The sequence below is a fragment of the Pituophis catenifer genome, unplaced genomic scaffold, assembly GCF_029215685.1.
Source record: "Pituophis catenifer annectens isolate HBS135680 unplaced genomic scaffold, rPitCat1.0.hap2 SCAF_2, whole genome shotgun sequence".
Lineage (NCBI taxonomy): Eukaryota > Metazoa > Chordata > Lepidosauria > Squamata > Colubridae > Pituophis > Pituophis catenifer.
The window spans coordinates 39537172-39564106 of record NW_027256882.1 but is presented as its reverse complement, the minus strand read 5'-3'; the positions used below and the strand labels follow the sequence as shown (position 1 = coordinate 39564106).

At 42.6% G+C, this 26935-nt stretch overlaps 1 protein-coding gene across 1 annotated transcript; it reads left to right on the top strand.

The window, feature by feature from the left end:
- Positions 1-993: 993 nt before the first annotated feature.
- Positions 994-26935, top strand: LOC139309388 (killer cell lectin-like receptor subfamily G member 1). The gene is made up of 6 exons (XM_070933452.1): positions 994-1084; positions 6205-6303; positions 11196-11372; positions 19985-20139; positions 21417-21526; positions 26788-26935. Exons 1-6 carry the CDS (start codon positions 994-996, stop codon positions 26897-26899), a joined length of 744 nt encoding a protein of 247 aa, XP_070789553.1. The 3' UTR covers positions 26900-26935.

Below are 26935 nucleotides of genomic sequence, written 5' to 3'. Positions count from 1 at the left end.
GCTTAGAAAGTTAACAACCGGCTCTCCCGAATAGGTGTGAACTGGCTGAATCCTACCACTGAATATGGCCTTTCCCAGTTGTCAAGGTTTCCACTGCCTTCTTCACTCTTCACAATTCTTGTATTTAGCTGCACTATAAATATTGTTCTGCATGTCAACTTTAAAGGAGAGAGTTGTACACACAGCTCTTGCTTGGTTAAGATTGTGCAGCAAATGTAAACATGGAGAATAACTAAAATAACAATGACGATCAAAAGACAAGGTTGCATCAATCTCCGTTTGTCAAGGACTGCTTCTCAAGGACTTCCTAAATGGGCCTTAGAAATACACATCTGGTTTTAGTTGTGAAGAACATGGCTAGGCTACAAAATGGAAGTTGCATAAGATGTTGCAACACTTTCTCTAGGGGGTGAGGATGGATGAGATAGCATTAGCATTTGAAGGGGGGATTTCAGAAATAGACAAATAACAGCCACTCGTACTCAGTGGGCACATCATACTGGGTGGATGAAAATGGGGAGGGTGAAAATGGGAAAAGAAGAGAGCAGATGAAACGGCATGTCCTGGATTGGGGCATGGTTGCCGTCCTGGGCTTCTGTAGTTTCTTTTGGGTAGGTGGGTGCAGAGGAGTCCCACCTGTTGAACCTCCTGGCCTGTTACTGGAGATCACAAACATAAAAAAGGACCAAAAAATGAACTTTTAATCTTAGTTTCCTTTGTAAATTGCAACAGTGACTCTTAGCTTCATTTGCACTGCCGTCTGGAAACCACCTAAAGAAGAACATATTTTATTACACTCATATTCTCTTAGAGATTTTCCTCCTTTCAGCGTAGGAGCACATAACCACAGCTGTACATGGGCAGAGAAAATATAATTAACACTTAGGAGAAGTAATAGTAGTGTAGATCAACAACACTTCCGTTACTCATATGCGGGCGTATTAAGAACACCTCACTTCCACCTAGCCCATCTATTTTGGATTGCAGTTGACCATGGATACCGGTCTGGTCTATGCAGACATCAAATGTTCTAAAGATTCCTCATCCAGAAGAAGTTCAAATTTAATTGTTGTTCAACAGGCAGGTAAGTTCATTTATTTCAGGACAGTCTTTCAGACTGAGAAAGGCAACATACATTGAAAGGTCTTCCATTTCAGCCTTTTTAAATATACAGACTATAAGTAAAAGCCCAGACAGCCAGAAAGGAGTAGGGAAAAGAGGTGCAGATAAGGAACCCAGATTTAAGTTGTCACTTGGCTGCAAAGCTCACTTGTTGACTTTGAGCCAGTCACAATATTTCCCCGGTTAATTTCTCCTCAAAGATTGTTGCTGTGCAGATAACAGAGGGGTGGCCCACTACATATGTGTATTTAGCTTGTAGAAAAACCATGAGATATAATGCAATATTGATTGTAATCACAGACGCAAGTACAATACCTGAAATATTGCACGCAAGACTGGCTCCGCTTTGTTGCATCTTCTCATAGAGAAAACAGAAGGAAGTTCTTTGCGTTGGATGTCCTCCAGGCTACCTTTGCTCCCAAATAATTGTACAAAAGTTAATCACAGCTTAGGGACCCTTGATGAACCCAGTGACACAGAGCATTGCAGACCTCGGCACTTTCAAAAAAAATAAAAAACCATGGTTGCATTGTTCAGCCATGTATGAAACATGAAGGATCATTGGCAATGTGGATCTCTAAAAAATCTTGTACGAATGCAACGGGGACTAAGTATCGAGTACAATTTGAAGAGAGTTCTGTGTTTGTTAGCTTTGTGCTAAAAGATAGGCGGATTTTATTTTCCTTGTGGTTTTACAGATAAAATTCTAAGAGCTGCCAATGGTTACCATTTATGTGGCTTGGAACTATAGATTGTTCTAAATGTCTCTTCTTCATCCACCCACGCCCACCTCACACAAGAACCTTTGGTCGAAAGGCAGTTCAGTAGGGATCTTCCTCTCTGTCTTCTGAGGAAGATAGAGAGCCTTTCTTGTTCTTTTACTTTAATCTCTTGTCAATTCAAAAATTGGTTCTCCGCTGCTTTCATTACAATTGTTTCACATGTGCTTATTTATGCCTATGAAGATTTTCAGTCATCCAGGTCCTGGTGGTCCCAAAGGTGCTTTTTCAAGAGACAACTGGACTTTCTGGTTTATTTTTTTCTTAGAAGACATTTCTATTCTCATCCAAGAAGCTTCTTCAGCTCTGTCTGGATAATGGGGAATGGAAGGATTTATACTCCTTACCTTGGAACAGTTCCAAGAAGGCTCCACGCCCATTTCGACCACTCAGGTGACCCTGATGACACAGATAAACCCCCAGGTAGCCTTAACAACTCGCTAAAAGAATGCAAATGACCAGCTGTCTGCAAGGAGTATAAATCCTTCCATTCCCCACCATCCAGTCAGCACTGAAGAAGCTTCTTGGATGAGAAGCGTAACATCTTCAAAGAAAAAAATTCCAGAAAGTCCAGTTGCCTCTTGAAAAAGCACCTTTGGGACATGTGCTTATTTAGTTATTAAATTTATATACTGCCGATCGTAATCTTGAGCAACTCTTCTTGTACATTTATTATGATTAGATTAGGTTATTTGAAAGTCACTTATCTCCCATAGTTTCCACTTCTCCAGTAAGATCATACAGAGTGAGTGTACTTCAGATGCCTTTGATTAAACAACATCAGGGTTCTGGGAAGTAAATCTTTGTCACCCATAGCGTCTGTCTTCTAGAACAGGGGTGTCAAACTGGTGGCCCATGGGCTGGATGTGTCACGAGCAGGCCACGCCCATCCCAGCTCCGCAAAAGGAAAAAATGTCGCAATATGTCATGTGATGGCGACGTGACGTGGCAAGTTTGACACCCATGTTCTAGAACATCATTATCCAAGAGACTGATATGGTTCCTACCTTGATAATATACCCCTGAAAATCTGTTTGTTCTTCCAAATAGCAATAGTACTTATATGCATTCCATCATGCTTTACAGCACTCTCTGGATGGTTTCTACACTGTGTGCACAATTATTAGAAAAGTTGTATTTTGGAGGATTAACTTTATTATTGAACAACTACAGTGTTCTTGATCAATCCAAAACATTACTAAACCTCAAACTTCAAGAAAGTAAAAGTGAGGTTTTTGCCTTTCTTAGGAGAATATGTGTGCATAAGTATTGGGCAACTATTAGTGTGCAGAATTATTATGCAACTAAATGAAAAAACAAAAATTTGCCTATCTCACTCATTTATTTGCATCTATTAAAGTGAGAATAAACAAACAACTCAAAATGTACAAATAAATATTTCTGACATTTCAACAACAACAAAAAAATCAGTGACCAATATAGCCGCCTTTCTTTTCAATAACAGTCATAAGTCTTCCATTCATAGAGTCTGTCAGTTTCTTGATCTGTTGACGATCAACTTTTTCTGCAGCAGCAACCACAGCCTCCCAGACACTGTTCAGAGAGGTGTGATGTTTCCTTCACTGTAAACCTCCCATTTAAGAAGGGGACACAAGTTCTCAATAGGGTTTAGGTCAGGTGAGGAAGAGGGCCATGTCATCTTCTTTCATCTTTAAGGCCTTAACTGGCTAGTCACCCACTGGAGTATTTTGATGCATGCAATGGAGCATTGTCCTGCATAAAAATCATGGACTTCTTTAAAGATGCAGACTTTTTCCTGTACCACTTGAAGAAAGTGTCTTCTAAAAACTGGCAGTAGGTTTGGGAGTTGATTTTGAGTCCATCTTCAACCCAAAAAAAGTCCAGCTAGCTCATCTTTAATAGTACCAGTCCATACCAGTACCCCTCCTCCACCTTGCTGAATTGTCTGAATTGAAGTGTCTGAATTGAAGTGGAGCTCTGTGTCCATTACTGATTCAGCCACGGGCCCATCCATCTGGTCCATCAAGAGTCACTCTCATCTCATCAGTCCATAAAACCTTTGAAAAATCTGTCTTTGGATATTTCTTGGCCCAGTCTTGCCGTTTCAACTTATGTGTCTTGTTCAGTGGTGGTCGGGTTTCAGCCTTCCTTACCTTGGCCATGTCTCTGAGTGCTGAACACCTTGTACTTCTGGGCACTCCGGATAAGTTGCAGTTCTGGAATTAGATACCACTGGAGGATAATGGGTTCCTGGTAGCTTCATGTTTGATTCTTCTCAAATCTTTGGCAGTTAATGCATCTTTTTTTCTCAACACGTTTCTTGCGACCCTGTTGACTATTTGCAACTAAACGTTTGCTGAGCTTGTCGATTGAAAGGTCAGCAATTCAGCAGTTCAAATCCCTAGTGCCACATAATGAGGTGAGCTCCCGTTACTTGTCCCAGCTTCTGCCAACCTAGCAGTTCGAAAGCACGTAGAAAAATAGGGACCACTTTGGTGCGAAGGTAACAGTGCTCTGTGCACCTTCGGTGTTTTAGTCATGCTGGCCATATGACCACGGAGACGTCTTCGGACAGCGCTGGCTCTTCAGCTTTGAAACAGAGATGAGCATCTCCCCCTAGAGCCAGAAACGAATAGCACGCATCTGCGGGGGAACCTTTACCTTTACCTAATAAACTGTTAATGTAGATTATACTTGCTTGGAATGAAAAGGGAGGTTTCTTTTACTATTTTTTTTCTTTTTCCTCTCTCTTTTCTCTTTTCTTTTTTCTGTACTTTTTAATTTTTTCTGTAGTTGTCTAAGTTTTACTCGTATAATATAATCTTTAAGACAATTATTGGGGGGGGGGAAAGAAATTTGACTATAGCCAGTACCATTGTTTGGAAATTTATTTATTCTAATATATTTTACGTCCTTGCTACTCATGTTTCCCCAAAAATATGACCTAGTCTTATATTTTTTTGAACCCTGAAATAAGCGCTTGGCCTTATTTTTGGGGAGGTCTTATTATTTTGGGGCGCATGGAGCAAGATGGGGCTCCTCTTGCCGTCTTACCTGATTTCCAGCTCTGCATTTAAATATTTTCGGGGAGGGCTTATTTTTTGGGGGGAGGCTTATTTTAGCACATACGCTCAAAAGCCCAATTGGGCTTATTATCAGGGGATGTCTTATTTTCAGGGAAACAGGGTATTTATTACACAGCAATATACAACTAACATTTAAATTTAACTATAATTTCAACTGGGAAACTGTGAGCATATTAAACCCAGCCAAGTCTAAAAACTCTAGGGAATTCTGGGAATTCCTTGCCTGGCATTCAGCAATCAACAAGCACATAAACATAAACAACATTTGTACACCATTCAAAAGAGACAGTCAAAAAGCTAAAAATGGAACATCATCTCCTCAGCCAGCAATCAAGATACAGATAAACAGGGATTAACAACAGAATTAACATCACACCAATAATCAAGCAGTAAGCAATACTCCTATTAAGGAATTACTAACTCAGATAAACAATCAAGCCCTAAACAACAGCTTAATCAAGAAATTAGCAAGAAGAGAATAATATTCCCACAACACTGACGGGGCAAGCATCTGTATATAAACAGAGAGCAAATCCCATTCCTTTCAGCACTGATGATGTTACCTACTTCAGTAATGAAATGTCTGCAAGAAAACAATCAAGCTCAGAGAGCACCAAGAACTCAACAATTCAACCCTGAGCTGCAAATATTCTTTTCTATCGGCAACATCTGGATTAAATAAAATGAATTAAAAGCATTTTTTCAAAAAATACAGGACAAAATGCAGTCTGCTGGGGAATACATAAAACAAAACCAAGTTTTTTTAAATTATATTTTTATTCATTAAATAAAAAAGCAAAAATGAAGACAAGGGAAACAAATGCAGATATATATGGAATATAAGCCAAGTTTTTAACACAGATTGGGGTGAAAAGGGGACAGAGTAGTAACAAAGAAGGCATGCCTCCAGGTGGGAAAAACAATAAAATCTATTAAAACATCCCACAATACATATTTTTAAAGGTGGGTGGCAAAATGAGGGGGGGAGCTTGTAACATTCAGAAAGGGAATTTGAAATAAGGAAGCGAAAGTTTATTTAGCAAAGGCTTGGAATATCACATGTGGACAACGGAAGGAGAACATGCTGAGCTGAGAGATTCAATAACTTGTCTTTCTAATATGACTTTATTATTATTTAGTAGAAGTGTCAGGCGATCTGCAAAATACATAAGATAAAAGCTCCTATCCACTTACATTACAGTAACATTCCAAATGTTTTTGTTTGAATTTTGCAGATCACAGAATATGCCATCATTGTCATTGGATTGTTCTATGGCTTTCCTGCACTGGGAATGTTCTCTTGATGGTGGCTGTGATACTAATGGGGGTGTATGGTAAGTATTGTAGGAGGAGAGAGCATGAGAAAGCTCCATAAGTAAGAATCAAATGTACTGAGCAGACACCAAAACATTCAAGGATTAAATGCATCCCTTCTCATAGAAGCATAAATAAGACAGGTCCAGGTTTTTACACACACACACACACACACACACACACACACACACAGTGGACCCAGCCCTATAGTATCTGTTAAAACTTGTCTCCACCCCACTCAAGTTAAGAAGAATCCTAGGTTGCATCAACAGAGAGATAGTATCAAGAACACATAGAGTATTATGACCATTTTATACTGCATTAGTAATACCATACCTGTAATACTAAGGTGACCAATCATCCTCCTTTAGGGAGGACAGTCCTTCTTTTGTAAGTTCTGTCCTCTCTTGAAAAGTGTCCTCCTACATGTCCTCCTTTTCGATATTTGAAGACTAATCTGTAAATCTCCATATTCGATCAATGCCGATCCAATCTGTTGCATGTGATGTGACGTATTTGTATTGGACATGACGATTCGTCAAGGCTCGGTACAGTGCGGCAAGACACGATTATGAGACACATGCGCTCCGCACAGGAGAATTGTTTTGAGAGAGTCCTCCGCAAGCAAGAGTGAGCCGCGCACAAGTGGCTTTGTTTACTTCTTACCGAAACACAACATGGCACATATGCACATGTCCTCCTTCTCATTGTAAAAAAGTTGGTCACCTTAGTAATACTGGGTCTAGTTTTGGACACCACAATATAAAAAAGATGTTGAAACTCTAGATGGAGTGCAGAGAAGAGCAACAAAGATGATTAAGGGACTGGAGGCTAAAACGTACAATGATCAGTTTCAGGAACTGGTATGTCTCATCTAACAAAGAGAAGGACTTGATTGTTACAGGAAAAATGACGGACTAGAACAAGCTCTTCAGTGCAGGAAAGAGTTTATTTGCGCAAGGTTCAAACAGTCCAAAGACAGCGAAAAGTCTGAACGGTGATGGCTGATTTCAACCAGATATTTATACAGTATAAAGACAAAGTTATTACGAAGAGTGCAACATTTCACACGTAGAAGTTACCCTTTAATCTATCTCTAGGAAAGACATAACAGCCTGGTTCCCACAGGCTCAGGTTCTCAGCTCCGGAGCTCAAGACATAATAAAAGAGGAGATAAGGGGCTCAAAGGCGCCTTAAGAGCAGTAAAGAGGACAGTAAGGGAAGCAGTTGTTCTTCTCTAGGATATACATGACATTTGGGGTGTAATAAACAGTAAACAACAGGATGTATCTGTTTAGGGTCAGTTTGCCCTTTTACAATGCTGTACCTACGTCAAATACCGTTTGTCAATTCAGCACCTTGGCACGGAAGAGGCACTTCTGCCTTGACCAAAGATTTGGATTTCTAATATTTGAGTTTTATCCCAATATCGAATCTTAGCCTGGCTCATGATAGTTTTCCAATATTTGAGGGGCTGCAAGAGAAGAGGGGGTTGACCTATTCTCCAAAGCACCTGGGAACAGGACAATAAGTAATGGATGGAAGCTCATCAATGAGAGATCCAACCTAGAGTTAAGGAGAAATTTCATGACAGTGAGATTGGAATTGGAGATTGGTGAGTGGAATGGCTCGCCTTTAGAAGTTGCTTCATCTTTGGAGGCTTTGAAGAAGAGATTGCACAGATACTTGTCTAAAATGATATAGGGTGTCCTTCTTGAGCATGAAGTTGGACTAGAAGACCTCCAAAGTCCTACCAACTGTGTTATTCTATTCTAAGCTGAATTGATCCTGAGTGGCCACAGGTGAGAGAATCAGACAGAAATCAGTGACCCAATAAATAACATTGTTTACATTCAAGTCTCAAAGATAATATAGCTGCCATTCAGACCTAGTTGCAGGGATGGGTTCCTCCCGGTTCGGCCCGGTTCTCCCAAGCCGGTAGCGGTGACAATATGATGTCACCGAACCGGTTCTGCCCCCCCCCGTGCCGACCCACCCACCCCCCGCGTTATTCTTACCTTTTATTTGGCCCCACCCCCAATTGCTGCCTCCTGAGTCCCAGCTGATGGCTAGAGGGAAGAAAACTGTTTAAACTCTTGCGGCGGGGCTTCAAAGGGCCGCCCTACGGCTGATCGGTGTTAAAAGAAAACAAATGAGTAGACCAGTACCTGCAAAAATACATGAGTAGATCAGTGCCTGCAAAAATACATGAGTAGATCAGTGCCTGCAAAAATACATGAGTGGATCAGTGCCTGCAAAAATACATGAGTGGATCAGTGCCTGCAAAAAATACATGGGTAGATCGGTACAGCTCTGCAAGCAGTTAAAAGCCTGGTAGACCAGTACCTCTGCTAAATCCTAAATAACTGTCACATGACCATCAAGCCACACCCACAAAATAAGCCACGCCCACAGAACCGGTAGTAAAAAAAATTAGAACCCACCCCTGCCTAGTAAGATGGGATAAATAATGAGAAGGATATCCAGGTGGGATTATTAAAAATATTCCAATGTCATGTTGTAATTTGCACCTTGTTTACCTCTTTTTCATTGTTTGCAGGCTTAATACAGTTAGGTTGAAGCTTCAAAGTGATTTGATTGCTTTAAGTGAGCCAGGTTTTTGGCCACAACAATGTAAAACGGGGCAATCCCATCTTAATATTAGACTCTCCTTGCAGACAATCCTCTCAGCCTTTCTCCTAGTCCCGTGATGGCGAACCTATGGCACACGTGTCAGAGGTGGCACGCAGAGCCCTCTCTGCTGGCACGCGTGCCATCGCCCCAGGTCAGATCTCTGTGGCATTTCTTTCGTGAGCTTCTATTTCCCTGCAAACGACAAAACAGAAGCTCACGAAAGAAAAAGATCTTACCTCTTGCCACGCTGCCGGTATTGGGATGCCCTGCCTCCCACCAGCCAACTGGTCTTCGGGTCTCTGCTGTGCATGTCCGTCAGGGGTGAAATCTAAAAATTTTTACTACCAGTTCTGTGGGCGTGGCTTAATTAGTGGGCGGGGCTTGGTGGTAAGGTGACTGGATGGGTGTGGCCAAGTCAATGTCACTTCTTTGCCCTTTTTTAACCTACAAAACACAACACAACACAACTGGTTCACCCACAATGTAAAAGCAGCTGTGCTAGACTCAAAATGGCCCCGCAACAAGCAGGAACCTCACACAGCCACAAAAAGCCCAAAAAAACAACTTTCACACTTTACACACACACAACACAACACAACACAACACAACACAACACAACACAACACAACAGGCTCACCCACAATGTAAAAGCAGCTGTGCTAGACCCAAAATGGCCCCTGCAACAAGCAGGAACCTCACACAGCCACAAAAAGCCCAAAAAACCAACTTTCACACTTTACACACACAAAATTCCACATACAGCTTTGTGAGATTTTGTGTGTTTGTGTAGTTAGAGTGAAACACTACAGAAACACACTAAATCTCACAAAGCTGCACAAATATTATTTTATTTTAATTATTTTTATTTCTATATAAAAGCAGCTAAATTTAAAACTTCCTAAACGTTAAATGACTAGGTCTAAAAAAAGAACAACTAAAAAAAACCCCCATTAACTATTTTTTTTAAAGCTCCCAAAGGGGAAAAAAACTTACCCAATAGAACAGGGGTCTCCAACCTTGGCAACTTTAAGACTTGTGGACTTCAACTCCCAGAATTCCTCAGCCAGCTTTGCTGGGAGTTGAAGTGCACAAGTCTAGGCAGGAAGGCAGGCAGGCAGAAAGAGCTGCTCACCGATGAGCTGGATTGCAGGCAGAGAGATTCAGTTGCTTGCTGATGCATGGATTGCAATCATCATGCGATCAGCAGCTAAGATAAGCAAGCTGGAGGCTGGGAGAGGGGGGAGAAAAAAAGAAACTTTTTTCTTTTACATGGCTCTGGTGATCCAAGCTGAGTTGCCTGATTAGCAGGCAACTCAGCTGGGATCGTCAGAGTTTGGCTGGTCAGAGCCATTTAAAAGGAAAAAAAGGCTCTGATGATCGCGGGGCTCAGCTGGGCATGGGGGGCGGGGGCAGGGATTTTTGCTACCGGTTCTCTGAACTGCCCGCCGCCATCGCTACCTACTCGCCCGAGCCAGTCCGAACCGGGAGCGTTTCACCCCTAATGTCCATGCATGTGTGCATTCGCACATGCACACCTTTCAGTTTGGGCATGCACGTGCGCAGTTTGGGCACTCGGGGTCTAAAAGCTTCACCATCACTGTCCTAGTCCAGGGGTGGGCAAATGTGGCCCTTTTACAACCTGTGGACTTCAACTCCCAGAATTCCTGAGACAGCCAAGCTGGCTCAGGAATTCTGAGAGTTGAAGTCCACAGGTCATAAAGGGGCCATATTTGCCCACCCCTGTCCTAGTCCATCATCTTTTTCCTCAGGCACTCATCTTGCTTAGTAAAGAGGTCAGGAGAATGCAAACAATTGCATGGTGTTTTGTGGTCTCTCAGTACGTTTAATTAAGAAATTGTCCCAAGTGAAAATACCCAAGGGCGGCAGTTTGGTGTAGTGGTGAAGGCATCAGGCTAGAAGCCAAAAGATGGTGAGTTCTAATCCCCCCTTAGACATGAAACCCAGCTGGGTGACTTTGGGACACTAACTCTGTCTCGGCCCAACCCACTCACAGGGTGTTTGTTGTGGGGAAAATGGGAGAAGAAAGAAAAGAAGTATTGTGTGTGTTCACTGCCTTATTTATAATAATAATGAAGGTAGGATATCAATAAACTAATAAAGCTTGCGAGAGGTTATCAAAAAGTGCTAATTGGAGCCTTAGTACTGATTGAATATTCTAATGAATCCAGATGGGACTCTCTCTTTAACCAGAATACAATATCTGTGATAATGTGCAGTTTTAATTATGTAACTATAATTCTGGCTTAATGTTTTATAGGCCTGGGCTGCGGTTTCTCAACAGCAACAAACAGAAGCTCACCAAACTCCCAGGAAATGACTGTAATTTCAAATACACATCAATGCAAACAAGATGAAAACAAATCAAATAGAGAATTAGAAAAACTCAGGATTTGTCTAAGGCAACATTTGTGTCAGGCTACAAATGCATCTACAGGTAACTCTTTTATCTGTCTGTCTATCTATCTATCTATCTATCTATCTATCTATCTACTTCGTCAAGCATGTATTAGATAACAGATATAAGTATAAACATGATTATGAATACATGAAATGGATACAAATACATGGAACAGTTGGACAGGGACGGTAGGCACACTGGTGCGATTATGCACACCCCTTACAGACCTCTTAGGAATGGGGTGAGGTCAACAGTAGACAGTCTAAGGTTAAAGTTTGGGGGTGTCGGGGAAGAAACCACAGAGTCAGGTAGTGCGTTCCAGGGATTGACCACTCTGTTACTGAAGTCATATTTTCTGCAATCAAGTTTGGAGCAGTTTACCTTGAGTTTGTATCTATTGTGTGCTCGTGTATTGTTGTGGTTGAAGCTGAAGTATTCATTGACAGGTAAGACATTGTAGCAGATAATTTTCTGTACTACGCTTAGGTCGGACCGAAGACGTTTAGAGCAGAGGAGTGGAGGACTCTTCTCGTGAAATATCTCTGGACACGTTCAATTGTATTAATGTCCGATATGCAGTGTGGGTTCCAGACAGATGAGCTGTATTCAAGAACTGGTCTAGCAAAAGTTCTGTATGCCCTAGTCTGCAGTTCAATATTACTGAAATGTTCCCATGATCCTTGTTATAATTTCTCAGAAATTTTTATCCCCAAATATATCTATCACCTCTTATTGATTGTTGAACTTCGTTTCTAGAATGCCCATTTCCGGACTTCCGGTTTGCCTCTTGCCGCCGCCAGACGATCCCTTTGGATCGCCGCCCCATTGCCTGTAAAGAGCCGCCTTTACAACTGAAAGGCGGCTCGAAAAAACTCCATTTCCATGAGGAAATGGAGATAGAGCCGGCGGGGGCAGGTAGAGTTCTCTGCATAGCCCCAAAAGTTTTTTTTTTACTTTTGGGGACGAAGCAGACGAAGCTCCCTATTTCCCCCGCCGCCGCTCCGGGCTTTGGGAGACCTCTGCCCATGCAGAGCTAGGCGACAAGAACAAGCCTACAAAAATTAACAGAACAATTAAAAAGGAGATGAGTTGGACCTGTGACCCTGAATCGCAAGTATTTTATTCATTTTACAACAGTTATTGAAGAAGGAAAGGGAAAAGGAAAAACAAAAGAACTTTTAAAAATGGCGACTGCCGAGGCTTGAGAAGGGGCTGAAAGGAAGAGTCCTTCCGTTTTCCATTAAGATACAAAGTAGCAGAATAAATACTTCTGGCTACACTTAAGATAAAGCTCTATTTTTGTGTTTTTCTCTTCCTGGAGATCTGATATTGATCTTGGTTGGAAAGAAGTCTTTTTTTTCTTCTTCGCCTCTCTTTTTTTTAAAAAAAAAATAGTTTGTCTGTGTGGAAATATGGCATTAAAGCTTGCAAAGCCGGACAAACAAGCTGTGGGGGGGATTCCCCCATTAATAAATTACGTGAACAAGTTTTAAAGCTCCAGTCTCAGAAAACTGATTTTAATATAATTGAATTTCTTTTGGAGGAGATTGTAAGAAGGGATGAGATTGTGAATCAGAACTTTGAAAAATTTAAGCAGGAAATTAAAGAATTAGTACAATTAAAGTTTGATACTCTGGACCGAAAGATTATAAAAATGGCTAATGGCTTTTCAGAATTTATGATCAAGTTGGATGCAAATACTAACTTATTAGAGTCTAAAGTGGAAGAAATTGAGGACAATTTGGACAATAGAATACAAAAAATTGAAAATGATTTGACAAACACTCAAGACAATATAGCTCAGAAGAAAAACCTAAAATGGAGGCTGATCAAAAGACTTGTAATGCAGAAAACATGCAACAACGGATTGAAAGAGAAGTTTTAATGATGCAATATAATTTTACTGAATATGCGATTAGACTGAGAGGATTGCAGGAAAATAACAGAGTTGATTTAAGGAAAATATCTTCTGAAATTCTGGCTGGGATCTTAAAGGTCCAACCTGAGGAAGTATTTTGTAGGATCGATAGAGTTTATAGAATAAACTCGTGGATTGCAAAGCAAAGGCAATTGCCTAGAGATGTGGTGATTTATTTTACAGATAAAGAAATTAGAAATAATATTCTGCAAAATTCCTTCAACTCTACTTTGCAATTGTTTGGAAGAAAGATTTGGATTTACAAAGAGCTCCCGCCCAAGATGTTATTGGAAAGGAAGAAATTTGGTTTTCTGGTGACTGAGCTAAAAAAAAGAAATATTCTATTCAGGTGGGACGCCCCAGTTGGTATAATATTGAGATATCAAGGAGAAAGATACCAACTAAATACTGTTGAAAAAGTGGAAGAATTTTATCAAAAAACTTTGAAAATGAACTTAACATCTTTAGGCACAATACAGGATAAGCAGAAGGAGTTGGAAATAAAGGGAAAACATCGAATTACAGAGGCTGTGATGGACAAATTGCCTTTGGATTCTTTAGACACCTCAGCTGGATTATCTACAAATATGAGAGAAGTGGCATCGGACTCTAACGTGATGATTCATCAAGTCACAGACAAGTATGGAGCAAAAAAGAAATATGAGACACAAAAACAAAACCAACAAGATCAAGTTATAAAGCAGAATGAAAACCGATCAGCTGATATACAACTTGTAGAAAGGAAACTAGGATGGAGATCAAACCCACAAAAAGAAAAGAAAAAAAGAAATAGGTCTCACAAAAATAAAAACTTCTAAATTAAGCAACAGTGAAGCCAGTTATTTTTAAAAAAAATGAATGAATATATGAAAAGAGAGTTGAGGCGAAGTATTGGTTAATATTATCCTGAGGAGAGTGACAGACCTCTGCAATGCCGTAATTTTAGGATGTGAAAAGAGCCTTAAATTGTAGAATTGGAATTATCTATTTTGGGTTTCTTTTTTTTTATTGATAAATATATTATATTCATCTTGAGCTATAAGGCAAGAGAGCTATGCTGGGGCATGCAGAAGATCTGGTTGTTACCCAATATGATGATGGGAATTAATAATCCTGATGAAAGCCACAATTACAACTATATGGAATATAATTATAATGTCACTCGGGTGGTTGTTTTTTTTCTTTTATATACATATGAGGATATTCATTACTGATGGGGGCAGATGATGACGGAGGATTTTGAACAAACTGTTGCACCAGGATGCTATGTTACCCTAATATGGATGATGGACTCAACAATCCAGTGGAAAGATATCAAAGAAGATATTATATGGATTATAAATTTAAAGTCATTGATTTTTTCTATATAACGGAATATATTTTTTTTAACAGGGCGGGCAGTGGCTTAAAGATATTAAGAATTGTTGTGCATGGCAATTTTGTAGGAAAGTGGGTGGAAATAGGTTAGTTTACTGATTGTTTAGTTTAAGAAAAGGGATGTTTAAGTGATATATTTAGGGGAGTGGAGAAAATGGATAGAGTTGAATAAATGTTAAATTAGGATTTATGGGGAAGGCTGCTTTGAAATGCTATATTAATATACACAAAAGATTAAATGTTAAAGTAGGATTTATTATATAGTTTTAAAGTGGAAGGTTGTTTTGAAATGTTGTAATAATATACAGATAAAAGTATGGGGGAAGAGAAAAAGGGCAGATTATTGCTAAATTGGGAGTTATAATAATATTATGTTAAATTAGAAGTTTTCATACAATGTTATAGTTGAATGTTTTTTTTTAAATGTATGGTAAAAGGGGGAAGTAATAATATTAATAATATTATTAGTAAGTAAGGGTCAGTATTTAGAGGAGGGAGTAAGGGGATGGTAAAATATTATATAATCTGTTATGAATTAGGTTTTTGTTGTGAAGAAGTCTCAGGGGGGATGGGTGGTGAGGGGGGGTTAGGGAGGAGGGGGGAGAAAAATGGGGGGAAAATTTGTATTTGAAAACTTTTTCAATAAAACAAAAATAGAATGCCCATTTCCCTCAAGGAGGCATCATCTACCTACTTTTCTTTTTCCCCTGAACTCTAACAGCTTTTTGTGTATGTGCTTCCTCTTTCTCAGGACTACATGCTATCCAATTCAAGCTGACTAGGATCTACTAACATTTAGGCAGCAATAAACTGATAAGCCTTGAGGGAGTCACCAAACACAGAAAGAGAAACAGAGGGAAGGAGAGAAATCTCATAGCGATGTTGATGCAGTTCAGAGTCCACGATTCTGAAGATGAAGTGGAGGAAATCAATAGGGCTTAATCTGCCTTTCTAGCCCCATAGACCATCCCCAGTAGTGAGGGATCCAGAGTTGGGTTTCAGCAGGTTCTGACCAATTCTGGAGAACCGGTAGCAGAAATTTTGAGTTCAGAGAATTGGTAGTAAAAATTCTGACTGGCCCCGCCCCCATCTATTCTCTGCCTCCCAAGTCCCAGCTGATTGGGAGGAAATGGGGATTTTGCAGTAACTTCCCCCTAGAGTGGGGTGGGAATGAAGTTTTACAGTATCCTTCCCCTGGAGTGGGATGGGAATGGAGATTTTACAGTATCCTTCCCAGGGGTGAAATGCTCCCGGTTCGGCCTGGATCGGGGGATCCGGTAGCGATTGTGGCAGATGGTTCGGAGAACCGGTAGTGATGGCGGCGCAAGGCTCCGCCCACCTGCCCAGGTGTCGTTACTTCCTGCTTTTAAAAGGTTAAAAAAAGACGATCGCATGCCACAGCTGTGATTGTCAGAGGCTTTTTTTAACCTTTTAAAAGCATTTTTTTTACAATCTATTCACCCGAACAACGATCCCGTTATGAACTGGTAGTAAAGGTAAGTAGAACCCACCCCTGGATTTCACACTTGAAAATGCAAACCTTATGGACAGATGTGGAAGGAAATATGAATTCCCATAATGGAGAAATGGATCTTGAAATTAAGGGACCTGGAGGAGATGGCAAAATTGAGTACTTTGATTGAAGTTAACAGCCTGACTGCTTTTCTTTCTATATGGAAACCATTTTGGGGTTTTTTTGCTTGATAAAGAGAAAAATAAAGTTTTGACTTTCAGATCTGCTAATTAGATATGTTAGTTGATTGGTGTCTATATTTTTATAGTTTTGTTTCTTTTTCTTCTTCTGTTAAACTAAAAGAAGAGTGTATTGTATTATATACAATACGCATTGTAAGCCGCCCTGAGTCTCCGGAGAAGGGTTGGTTTCAAAAATTTTTACTACCAGTTCTGTGGGTGTGGCTTGGTGGGCGTGGCAGGGGAAGGATCAGTGGTGGGATTCTGCCGGTTCTAGGCGGTTCAGCCGAACCGTTTGTTAAATTGCTGGCTCGCCCCCCCCCGCCCCGCTCCTCCGCACCACTATTTATTGCTAATAAATAATGGTGGGGCGGGGCAAGCGAGCCAGCAATTTAACAAACGGTTCGGTGTTTTTTTGTAATTTATTGGCCTCACAGCACACCGAACCGTTTTTAAATTGCTGGCTCGCCCGCCCCTCACCCCGCCCCGCCCCGCCCCACCCCACCACTATTTATTGGCCTCGCTCGCTGTGTTGCGAGCGAGGCCAACTTAGTTGCGAACTAAAGCTTGCCTTAGTGACACACCGAACCGCTGGCCACGCCCCCGAACCGGTTCCCGCTCACTCACCCCACCCGCCTGATGTTTGCCCGCTTCGCCCAGCCACTACTTGCAGAATCTACATCCTTCCCAGCTACTGTTTTCTCTGCTCAGCAGCAGAACTTTTTTTTTTTTTTATAAAGTTAGTCCCCTTCTTCCCGGGAGAGAGAAGAGCAGGGGCGGGGAGAGAAAAAGAAGGCAGCGTGGGATGGTGGGGGGTGGGAGCGGGGGTCTTCTTAGTCCCGGCTGGATGCTGCTTCCTTGGGTCCCCTCAACTTTTCAGTCCCAGAAAACAGCTGAAAAATGCCTCCTGTTTCCATTTTCTGTCCTTGTCTCCTTCCTGTTTTTATTTGGTTTTCCCTCCCACCCTGAAAGGAGTTTCAAGCAAAAGAGGGGGGGGAGTCTTAATGTCTGGTTAAAATGGGTAGTACTTCCATTTAAAGAAGAAAAGCATAGCTCAGATTATTGCTATGATTTTTTGCTCCTATATTCTGTTGTTTAGGTATAAATTTTGTTAATGTAGAAATTTTACTTACAGCCTATTAAACAACGGAGCTAGCTGTCTGCCTGCAATCATGTGTATCTATTAGGAGTAATTCCCACTGAAAGAGAGTAGCCTTACTGCCAAGTAAACATGCATAGGCTTTACATTCAGAGATAGGGTATCGATTAGTATGAGGTGTATTAGAGAGAGAAATGAGAACTTCTGTAACAACAGATACTTTGTGCCAAGACCAGGGGTGTGTGTGTGTGTGTGTGTGTGTGTGTGTGTGTGTGTGTGTGTGTATGTGTAAGAGAGACAGAAAGAGATAGACAGACAGAAAGAAAGAGGGGGAAGGAGAGAGAGATAGAAGAGAAAGAAAGAGGAAGGAAGGGAGAGAGAGAGAAAAAAACTCTGTGCTATTATTTTTAATTGTTCCATTATTTATCATGTATTAATATTTTACTCTGTCCCTACACCTAGAGTGATTTTACTGCCTTTCTTTTGCCCAGGGCTACCACATATTTTTCAGGGATTTACATGCATTCAATGACTATAGTCCAGAGCATAAATATGTGTGTGTTTATTTGTACATCAGATTGCATAAATCCATCTTAATATGCTATTCCTGGTATGTGATGTTTTGTATACATACAGAGAAAGAAGCACTGTTATGATCTTTGACTTTTAGGCTTGCTGTCAAACATCAGCCATAATACTAATGACTGTTTTGAACAATATGCAGGTTGTATTACACGAATGGCTATTTTATATGTGAAATTATGATTGAAATATTTCTGCACCTATATTGGTTCACACTGTCAGGAAGTTTCTTTACAACCAACAAGGAATGCTTATTTTCTGAAATCATGTACATTCCAGTTTTTTCCCCTTCTGGGCTCAATGTGAGCTTAAAATGAGCACAGGACCACAGCCAAGTAAACGTATATAGTAACAGTGCTAACAATCATTAGGTGGAGTAGCCATTTTAGATTATTTATGTTGGGTATTAGGGAAGTACCCAACAGGCTACCTGGACAATGCACAGCTGACTCTGTAGCTCTTAAATCAATCTCCTGAATTTAAAATGTTATATAGGCACTAGTCTAAAGAAAGATTCCACTATCAGTCCAGTGTGATATTGCAATCTCACATGTGTCAATTCTACAACAGAACTATTCACAACAGATATTTATTCGAAGCAAGTCCCATTGGCTATATGGGAAGGTGCATATTCCCAGGTAATTAAGAAATGACTGGGTGCTTAGGTTGAATGTTTAAGGTTGCAGACCCCTGACCTGCCCCATCCCATTGCTTCACCTTGCAGCCAGCCCTGTAGGCCTGCGCCCGCCTCCCATCTGGGCCCCCACCTGGGCGGCCTACCTACCCCAGTTGTATCACTTTGCCCTGCAGCCGGCCCGAACACCCGCCTCGGACTACCTCGGACTGCTCCAGCAGGTCATTTTTATTTAATTAATTTAATTAAGAATGCTACAATGGGCATAAATGATGACAGGTCAAAAGTGCGAGGACCGGTCAGAAACCACTTTTTTCAGCCCTCTGGGTAGTCCCTTTGTGCATATGGACTACTCAGAGGGCTGAAAAAGTTATTTTTGACAGGTCCTCACTTTTGACCAATCTTTGCACTTATGACTGTCCTCACATTTTACGTTTTGCGCCCTATCTTCTCACTGTGGTGAAGAGAACTAGTTGTGAAATGACTGACACGGTTGTTAAGAATGCTGCAATGGGCAGAAATGTGAGGATGGTCATAAATGTGAGGACCAGTCAAAAGTGTGAGGACCAGTCAGAAATGACTTTTTTCAGCCATCTGAGTAGTCCCTATGCACATAGCCATGCCCACCCGGTCACATGACTAGGTAGCCATGCCCACCCGGTCACATGACCAGCTAGCCATGCCCACCCGGTCACATGACCAGCTAGCCACGCCCCCGACTAAGCCACGCCCACAGAACTGGTTGTTAAAAAAATTGAATCCCACCACTGGGAAGGATACTGTAAAATCACCATTCCCTCCCCAATCCAGAGGAAGCTTACTGCAAAATCCCCATTTCCTCCCGATCAGCTGGGACTTGGGAGGCAGAGAATAGATGGGGGCGGGGCCAGCCAGAATTTTTACTACTGGTTCTCCGAATTACTCAAAATTTCCGCTACCGGTTCTCCTGAACTGGTCAGAACCTGCTGAAACCCACCTCTGCTGCATCCACAATGAAGAGAGTTGAAAGTAACCTTTTTTAAATGTTATTTTTGGTGTGTTTTTTCTTATGTCACTTCTGAAATTTTCCCTGTTGTTCTCCTCCCCCACCTTTCCTTTTTTGTTGTTATATTTTAACCCTTTTATAAAATTTAATAACGTTCTTTTAAAAAAGGAAATACTAACCTATGCAAACCATGAAATTGAATGAATGAGTGAATGAATGACCTTAACCCAGTAAAAAATATCATATTTTTAAATGGGATCCCCTCCTTACCTTTCCAAGTGATTTTAAAGAGCTTGAACTATACCTGCAGAGTTGATTACAAACATGATTTTTAAAAGAAAATATTTGTTTTCTTTCCTAGAGAATGCATCCTGCAGTGTGTGCCCTGTAAAATGGCTTCCGTACGAGGACAAATGCTACTGGTTTTCTACATCAATTTTGTCCTGGAATCAAAGCTACATGGACTGTGCAGCAAAAAGATCTCAACTATTGGTGATTTCTAATACTGAAGAGCAGGTAAAAGATTCTTGCTGGTTAAGAATCCATAGCTTTCTTACTTTTTCTATTTTTAATTTTAAATAAAAAGATTTCATTGGTTGGACTAGCATTTACCAGCAGGTTTCAGGTGATACTTCAGAACACTGGTGTCAAACTCACTGTGTCATATTGATATCATGTGACGTATCATGAGTTTTTTGCCTTCGCGGAGCTGAGATGGGTGTGGCCTGTACTCCATCTTTTTCTATCTGAAGGATAAGTAGATGGGGCAAAATCCACCTGTTAAGAGTTCCCCACCACATCAGAGATGCAACTGGCAAAAAGTCAGAGAGCTGTTTGGTCAGTTAATTCATTTGGACGAATTTAGAATAGAATAGAATAGAATAGAATAGAATAGAATAGAATAGAATAGAATAGAATAGAATAGAATAGAATAGAATAGAATAGAATAGAATAGAATAATAGAGTTGGAACAGGCAGGAAACCCTATACCTTTTGAGACAAATGTTTGTCCAATTTCTTCTTTAAAACTTCCAGTGTTGGAGCATTCACAACTTCTGGAGGGAAGTTGTTCCACTGGTTAATTATTCTAACCATCAGGAAATTTCTCCTTAGTTCTAGGTTGCTTCTCTCCTTGATTAGTTTCCATCCATGGCTTCTTGTCCTGCCTTCAGGTGCTTTGGAGAATAGCTTGACTCCCGCTTCTTTGTGGCAGCCCCTGAAATATTGGAACACTGCTATCATGTTGTCCCTAGTCTTTCTTTTCATCAGACTAGAGATACCCAGTTCCTGCAACTGTTCTTTATATGTTTTGGCCTCCAGTTCCCTAATCCTCTTTGTTGCTCTTCTCTGCACTCTTTCTAGAATCTCAACATCTTTTTTATATCGTGGCAACCAAAACTGGATGCAGTATTCCAACTGTGGCCTTACCAGGGCATTATAAAGTGGTATTAACACTTCATGCGATCTTGATTCTATCCCTCTGTTAATGCAGTTTAGGATTGTATTGGCTTTTTTGGCAACTGCAGCACTCTGCTAGTTCATATTTAAATGATTGTCCACTAGGACTCCAAGATCCCTCTCACAGTTACTACTATTGAGCTAGGTACCACCTATGCTGTACCTGTACATTTTGTTTTTCTTGCCTAAATGTAGAACCTTACTTTTTTCACCATTGAATTTCATTTTGTTAGATAGGGCCCAATGTTCAAGTCTTTAACACAATCTCAGTGATAGGACATGGTGAGGGATACCAAGAGCCATTCTTGTAATGAAAATTAAATGATATTTTATAGAAGTTCATCCAGGACACAATACAGAATATGAATATATGGATTGGGCTCAAGTTCAATTTGCCAGAGAAGAAGTGGATGTGGGTTAATGGCTCACCATTAAACCAAACACAGTGAGTATTCAAATATCCATGGAAGGAAACCTCTGTAATGTAGTCTTTTTTGTAGAATAAAGTAAAAAAAAGAGAAGTATTTACAATACAGATACCTAGAGTCACTATAGATGTCTAGAAGCATCTTAAAGAGATTATAGGGTCAGCTTTCACTTCATCAATGAAGGAACCACATCAGTAGAACTGTGAAGAAGCTATGCCTAAAATAGGATCCATGGCTTCATTTCATTATTTTGGCTTTCTGCTGCTGTTAGAAATTCTTTCTGTATTCATTCACTTTGCATGCTGCCCAATTCCCAATTACTAGGGCAAAGCGGGGGAGGGCGCTCACAAATAAAACTCTGGTTAGCGCTCTTTCTGAGAGTCATTGAGGCCACCTGGAGGTTTATCTATGCTCTAATGGTCACCTGAAGGATGCAAATGAGTGCAGAGCCTTCTTGGAACTGTTGAAAGGACTGTGCTGTAAACAGGAGATAGATGGTGTCATATCAGTGGTGGGTTCCTCCCGGTTCGGCCAGCCCGGTAGCGGTGATGATATGATGTCACTGAACCAGTTCTCTTTGTTCGGGAGCTGTGCTATCACAGAAATGCAGCCATTTTCTAGGCAGACACATTGAATTGTAAGCACTCCAAAAATGGCAGCTGTTTCCAGGATTGAGTCGGAGAGTCCAGCAATGGAATAATTTGCTCTATGTTCCCAATGCAAGTTCCAGAAAGTTCCACAATGCTCCTCAAGCCATGAGGTGACCTGAGTGTGAATGACCGTCTGAATAGCCTCTTGAAGGTGAAGCTTAATGAAAATGACTATTAGTAATAGTGGAGAGTTTGATTGTATAAAGGAAAAAGATCAGGATAAGAATCATCCTCTATTTCTTTCAGCCCGTACTCTAGAGCTTGGTCTCAGTGGATGAGGCCTGCTTCTTACAGAGAACAATGTTTTGCAATGCCTTTAAAAAAAGGTTAAATATTACTATTAATTTGACAAACAAAAACATTTGTAGAAAAGATGCAGAATCCTTTCCTCATGATAATCCCACATAAAAGATCAGAGTAAGAAATGGAAGTTTCCTCCACGGGCCTAGCTTGCCCCAATATTTTATTTATTTATTTATTTATTTATTTAATTTGTATACCGCCCTTCTCCCAGAAGGGACTCAGGGCGGTGAACAGCCAAAATTAAAAAAACATACAAATGCAAAAGTTAAGATAATTAAAAGAATTAAATCATTGGCTACCCAAATTTAAAACCCCAAATCCATAAAATTTAAAATCCCAATTAAAAAACCATTTAGGCTAGGCCGGCTTGATGAAATAAAAACGTCTTCAGGGCTTTACGGAAGGTCCGGAGGTCCGGGATCAATCGTATTCCAGGAGGCAGCTCATTCCACAGGGTGGGTGCCCCCACAGAGAAGGCTCGCCCCCTGGGGGCCGCCAGCCGACATTGCCTGACCGACGGCACCCCGAGGAGGCCCTGTCTGTGAGAGCGTATTGGCCGGTGGGAGGTTATCGGTAGCAGCAGGCGGTCTCGCAAATACCCTGGCCCTAAGCCATGAAGCGCTTTAAAGATGAGAACCAACACCTTAAAGCGCACCCGGAAGACCACCGGGAGCCAATGCAGCTCGCGCAGGAGAGGTGTTACGTGGGAGCGCCACGTCGCTCCCATAATCACCCGCGCAGCCGCATTCTGCACCAGCTGGAGCCTCCGGGTGCTCCTCAGGGGAAGCCCCATGTAGAGAGCGTTACAGTAGTCCAGGCATGACGTAACCAAGGCATGAGTGACTGTGCACAAGGAGTCCCGATCCAGAAAGGGGCGCAACTGGCGTATCAGGCGAACCTGATAAAAAGCCCCCCTGGCCACGGCCGTCATATGCTCTTCTAAAGACAGCCGTGTGTCCAGGAGGACGCCCAAGTTGCGAGCCCCCTCTGTGGGGGTCAATGACTTGCCCCCAATAGCCAGCGATGGCACCAGCTGGCTATACCGGGACGCCGGCATCCACAGCCACTCAGTCTTGGAAGGGTTGAGCCGAAGCCTGTTCCTCCCCATCCAGACCCGCACGGCCTCCAGACACTGGGACATCACTTCGAGGGCATCATTGGGGTGGTCTGGGGTGGAAATGTACAGCTGAGTGTCATCAGCGTACAGATGGCATCGCACCCCAAAACCACGGATGATCTCACCCAGCGGCTTCACATAAATGTTGAACAGGAGCGGCGAGAGGACCGACCCTTGCGGCACCCCGCAAGCAAGGCGCCTCGAGGTCGACCTCTGCCCCCCTGCCAACACAGACTGCGACCGGTCAGAGAGATAGGAGGAGAACCACCGCAACACGGTGCCTCCCACCCCCAGTCCCTCCAGCCGGCGCAGCATGATACCATGGTCGATGATATCAAAAGCCGCTGAGAGGTCTAACAGGACCAGAACAAAGGAACAACTCCTGTCCCGAGCCCTCCAGAGATCATCCACCAATGCGACCAATGCCGTCTCCGTGCTGTACCCAGGCCTGAAGCCGGACTGGCACGGATCTAGATAGACGGTTTCATCCAGGAACTGTGGGAGCTGTCGCGCAACCACACTCTCCACAACCTTCGCAACAAAGCGAAGGTTGGAGACCGGACGATAGTTTGCCAAAACGGCCGGGTCCAGAGAAGGCTTCTTGAGGAGGGGCCTCACCACCGCCTCTTTCAAGGCAGGAGGCAAGAAACCCTCTCTCAGAGAAGCATTTATGATTCTCTGGAGCCAGCCTCGTGTTACCTCCCGGGTGGCCAGTACCAGCCAGGAGGGGCACGGGTCCAATAAACATGTGGTTGCGTTTAACCTCCCCAGGATCCTGTCCACGTCCTCAGGAGTCACAGGGTCGAACTCATCCCAGGTAACATTCTCAAGACCAGCCTCAGTCACCCCGCCAGGATCTACCCAGTCAGAGTCCAAGCCTTCCCGAATCTGAGCGATTTTATCGTGCAGATACTGTGCAAAATCCTCAGCCTGCTCTTGCAAGGGGTCTTCCCGCGCTCCCTGATATAGGAGGGAGCGGGTCACCCTAAACAAGGCGGCTGGGCGGTTATCTGCCGATGCAATAAGAGCGGAAAAGTGGTTACGCTTTGCCGCTTTTATCGCCACTAGATAGGTCTTAATATGAGACCTAACTAGTGTTCGGTCGGATTCGGAGCGACTAGCCCTCCAACCACTCTCTAGGCGTCTTTTCCGGCGCTTCATCTCCCTCAGCTCCTCGGAAAACCAAGGGGCTGGGCAGGTTCGGCGTCGGGTCAGAGGCCGCAAAGGCACGACTCGGTCCAGAGCACCGGCGGCTGTCCTATCCCAGGCAGCCACCAGATCTTCAGCCGAGTCGTGAGCCAGAGTTTCAGGAACTGGCCCAAGCTCCCTCTGGAACCTATCAGGATCCATCAGGCGCCTGGGGCGGAACCACCTGGTCGGTTCCGCCTCCCTGCAGTGGGGTGCAGCGGTCAAAAGGTCCAGTCTCAGGAGAGAATGGTCCGACCATGACAGGGGTTCAATAACTATATCCCCTATATCCAGACCACTCCGCCACTGACCAGAGATAAAAACCAAGTCCAGAGTGTGTCCTCCCACGTGAGTGGGGCCATGAATTAATTGTGTCAGGTCCATGGCTGTCATGGAAGCCATAAACTCCCGAGCCATCCCAGACGCCCCGCCGGTAGATGGCAGGTTGAAATCCCCCATGACCAGAAGTCTGGGGGTATCAACCGCCACCCCGGCAATAACGTTGAGAAGCTCGGGCAGGGCCACTGTCACGTGGCAGGGAGCCAGGTACGCGATCAGCAGGCCCACCTGCATCCCATGGCCCCACTTCACCAGGAGAGACTCACATCCGGCTATCTGAGGTACAGTGGCCTCCCTCGGATCAAGACCTTCCTTTATAACAACCGCCACCCCCCCCACCCCTGCCCTGGGCCCTTGGCTGATGGAATGCGCGGAAACCTGGTGGGCACATCTCTACGAGGGGGACCCCCCCCTCTTGGCCCAACCAGGTCTCTGTAATACCTGCCAGGTCCGCACCCCCCTCCTGTATTAGCTCACAAATGAGGGGGGCCTTATTAACCACGGAATATGGGAAGAGCCATCCTCTATTCCTTGAGGAAGATCGCCCAATGTTGTCTTCAACCTGCCCTTCACAAAGGACACCTCCATTACTTTTTATTTTGCATCAAAAAAAAAAATCTGTTTTTACAACTCCTGCTGGCACAAATGGTGTCAAGTGGTCCAACTGCAATACAGGTAGTCCTTGACAGTTCATTTTGTGACTGTTATAACCAAGTTACAACTGCACTGAAAAAAGGCACTTTGACTGTTTTTCACACACCATTGCAGCATCCCCATGGTCATGTGATTAAAATCCAGCTAGTTGGCAACTAGCTCATATTTATGACGATTACAGTGTCCCCCGGGTCATGTGACCACCTTTTGCAACCCTCTAACAAGCAAACTCAATGGAGAAAGCAGATTCACTTTACCACCGTGTTACTATCTTAAGAACTGCAGTGATTCACTTAAGCAAAAAAGGTCATAAAATTAGGCATTAACAAATGTCTCATTTAGCAACAGAACTTTTGGACTCAATTGTTGTCATAAGTTGAGGACTACCTGTACTTCATTTCATTGTAGGCAATGCCTCTGTACCTGGAGAACACCTTGACTTTGTGACTTTCCAGGCCAATGTTTTTCATGTGGCAAGATAAACTGGATCCAGAAGCAAGTTACAAACCCACAGTGACTTTTAATGATTTCAGAGAGCCAGTTTGATCCAGCTGTTAAGGCACCAGATTAGAAACCAGGAGACTGTGAGTTCTAGTCCCTCCTTAGGCATGAAAGCCGGCTAGGCAACATTGAGCCAGTCACTCTCTCAGCCCAGCTCACTTCATTCACAGGGTTCTTGTTGTGGGGAAAATAAGGAATTGAAGGAGTATTGTATATGTTCGCTGCCTCGCGTTACCTATCAAGTAATAAAGGCAGGATAAGAGTCTAATGATATTTTGCTTCCAAAGCTTATTGCAGTTCCAACAACACAAAAGTCTCTGATTTACTAAATGTAGCATATTTATAGAGGCCTCACCTTCCCTACCCGTTATCATTTTGCATGTTTGTGTGCCTTTATGTGTGTTTGTGTATGAGTGTATGTATGGGGGGGGAGGCTGTAAAAGGCAGGTGTTTCTGTTGATGGAACAGGTGGCTCTTGTTTACCCTTTTTCCTAAACTGAAAGTACTTTTCTCTTTCCCTTCATAGATCTCAACCCTTAACGGCTGACTGCGGTGCTATAGGAAAGAAGGGAATTGTCGCCGATATGTGCAATTCAGAACTTTACTGGATTTGTCAGAAACTCTCGGTATTCATCTGAGGATTTGCATGCAGAATTAAAAATACCCCCCACCTT

Excerpts from the sequence above, each read along its gene's own strand:
- LOC139309388 (XM_070933452.1), top strand. The coding sequence starts at position 994 with ATGGATACCGGTCTGGTCTATGCAGACATCAAATGTTCTAAAGATTCC. Across the intron at positions 6,304-11,195 it reads GATACTAATGGGGGTGTATG|GCCTGGGCTGCGGTTTCTCA; the intron begins GTAAGTATTGTA and ends AATGTTTTATAG. Across the intron at positions 11,373-19,984 it reads GGCTACAAATGCATCTACAG|AGAATGCATCCTGCAGTGTG; the intron begins GTAACTCTTTTA and ends TTTCTTTCCTAG.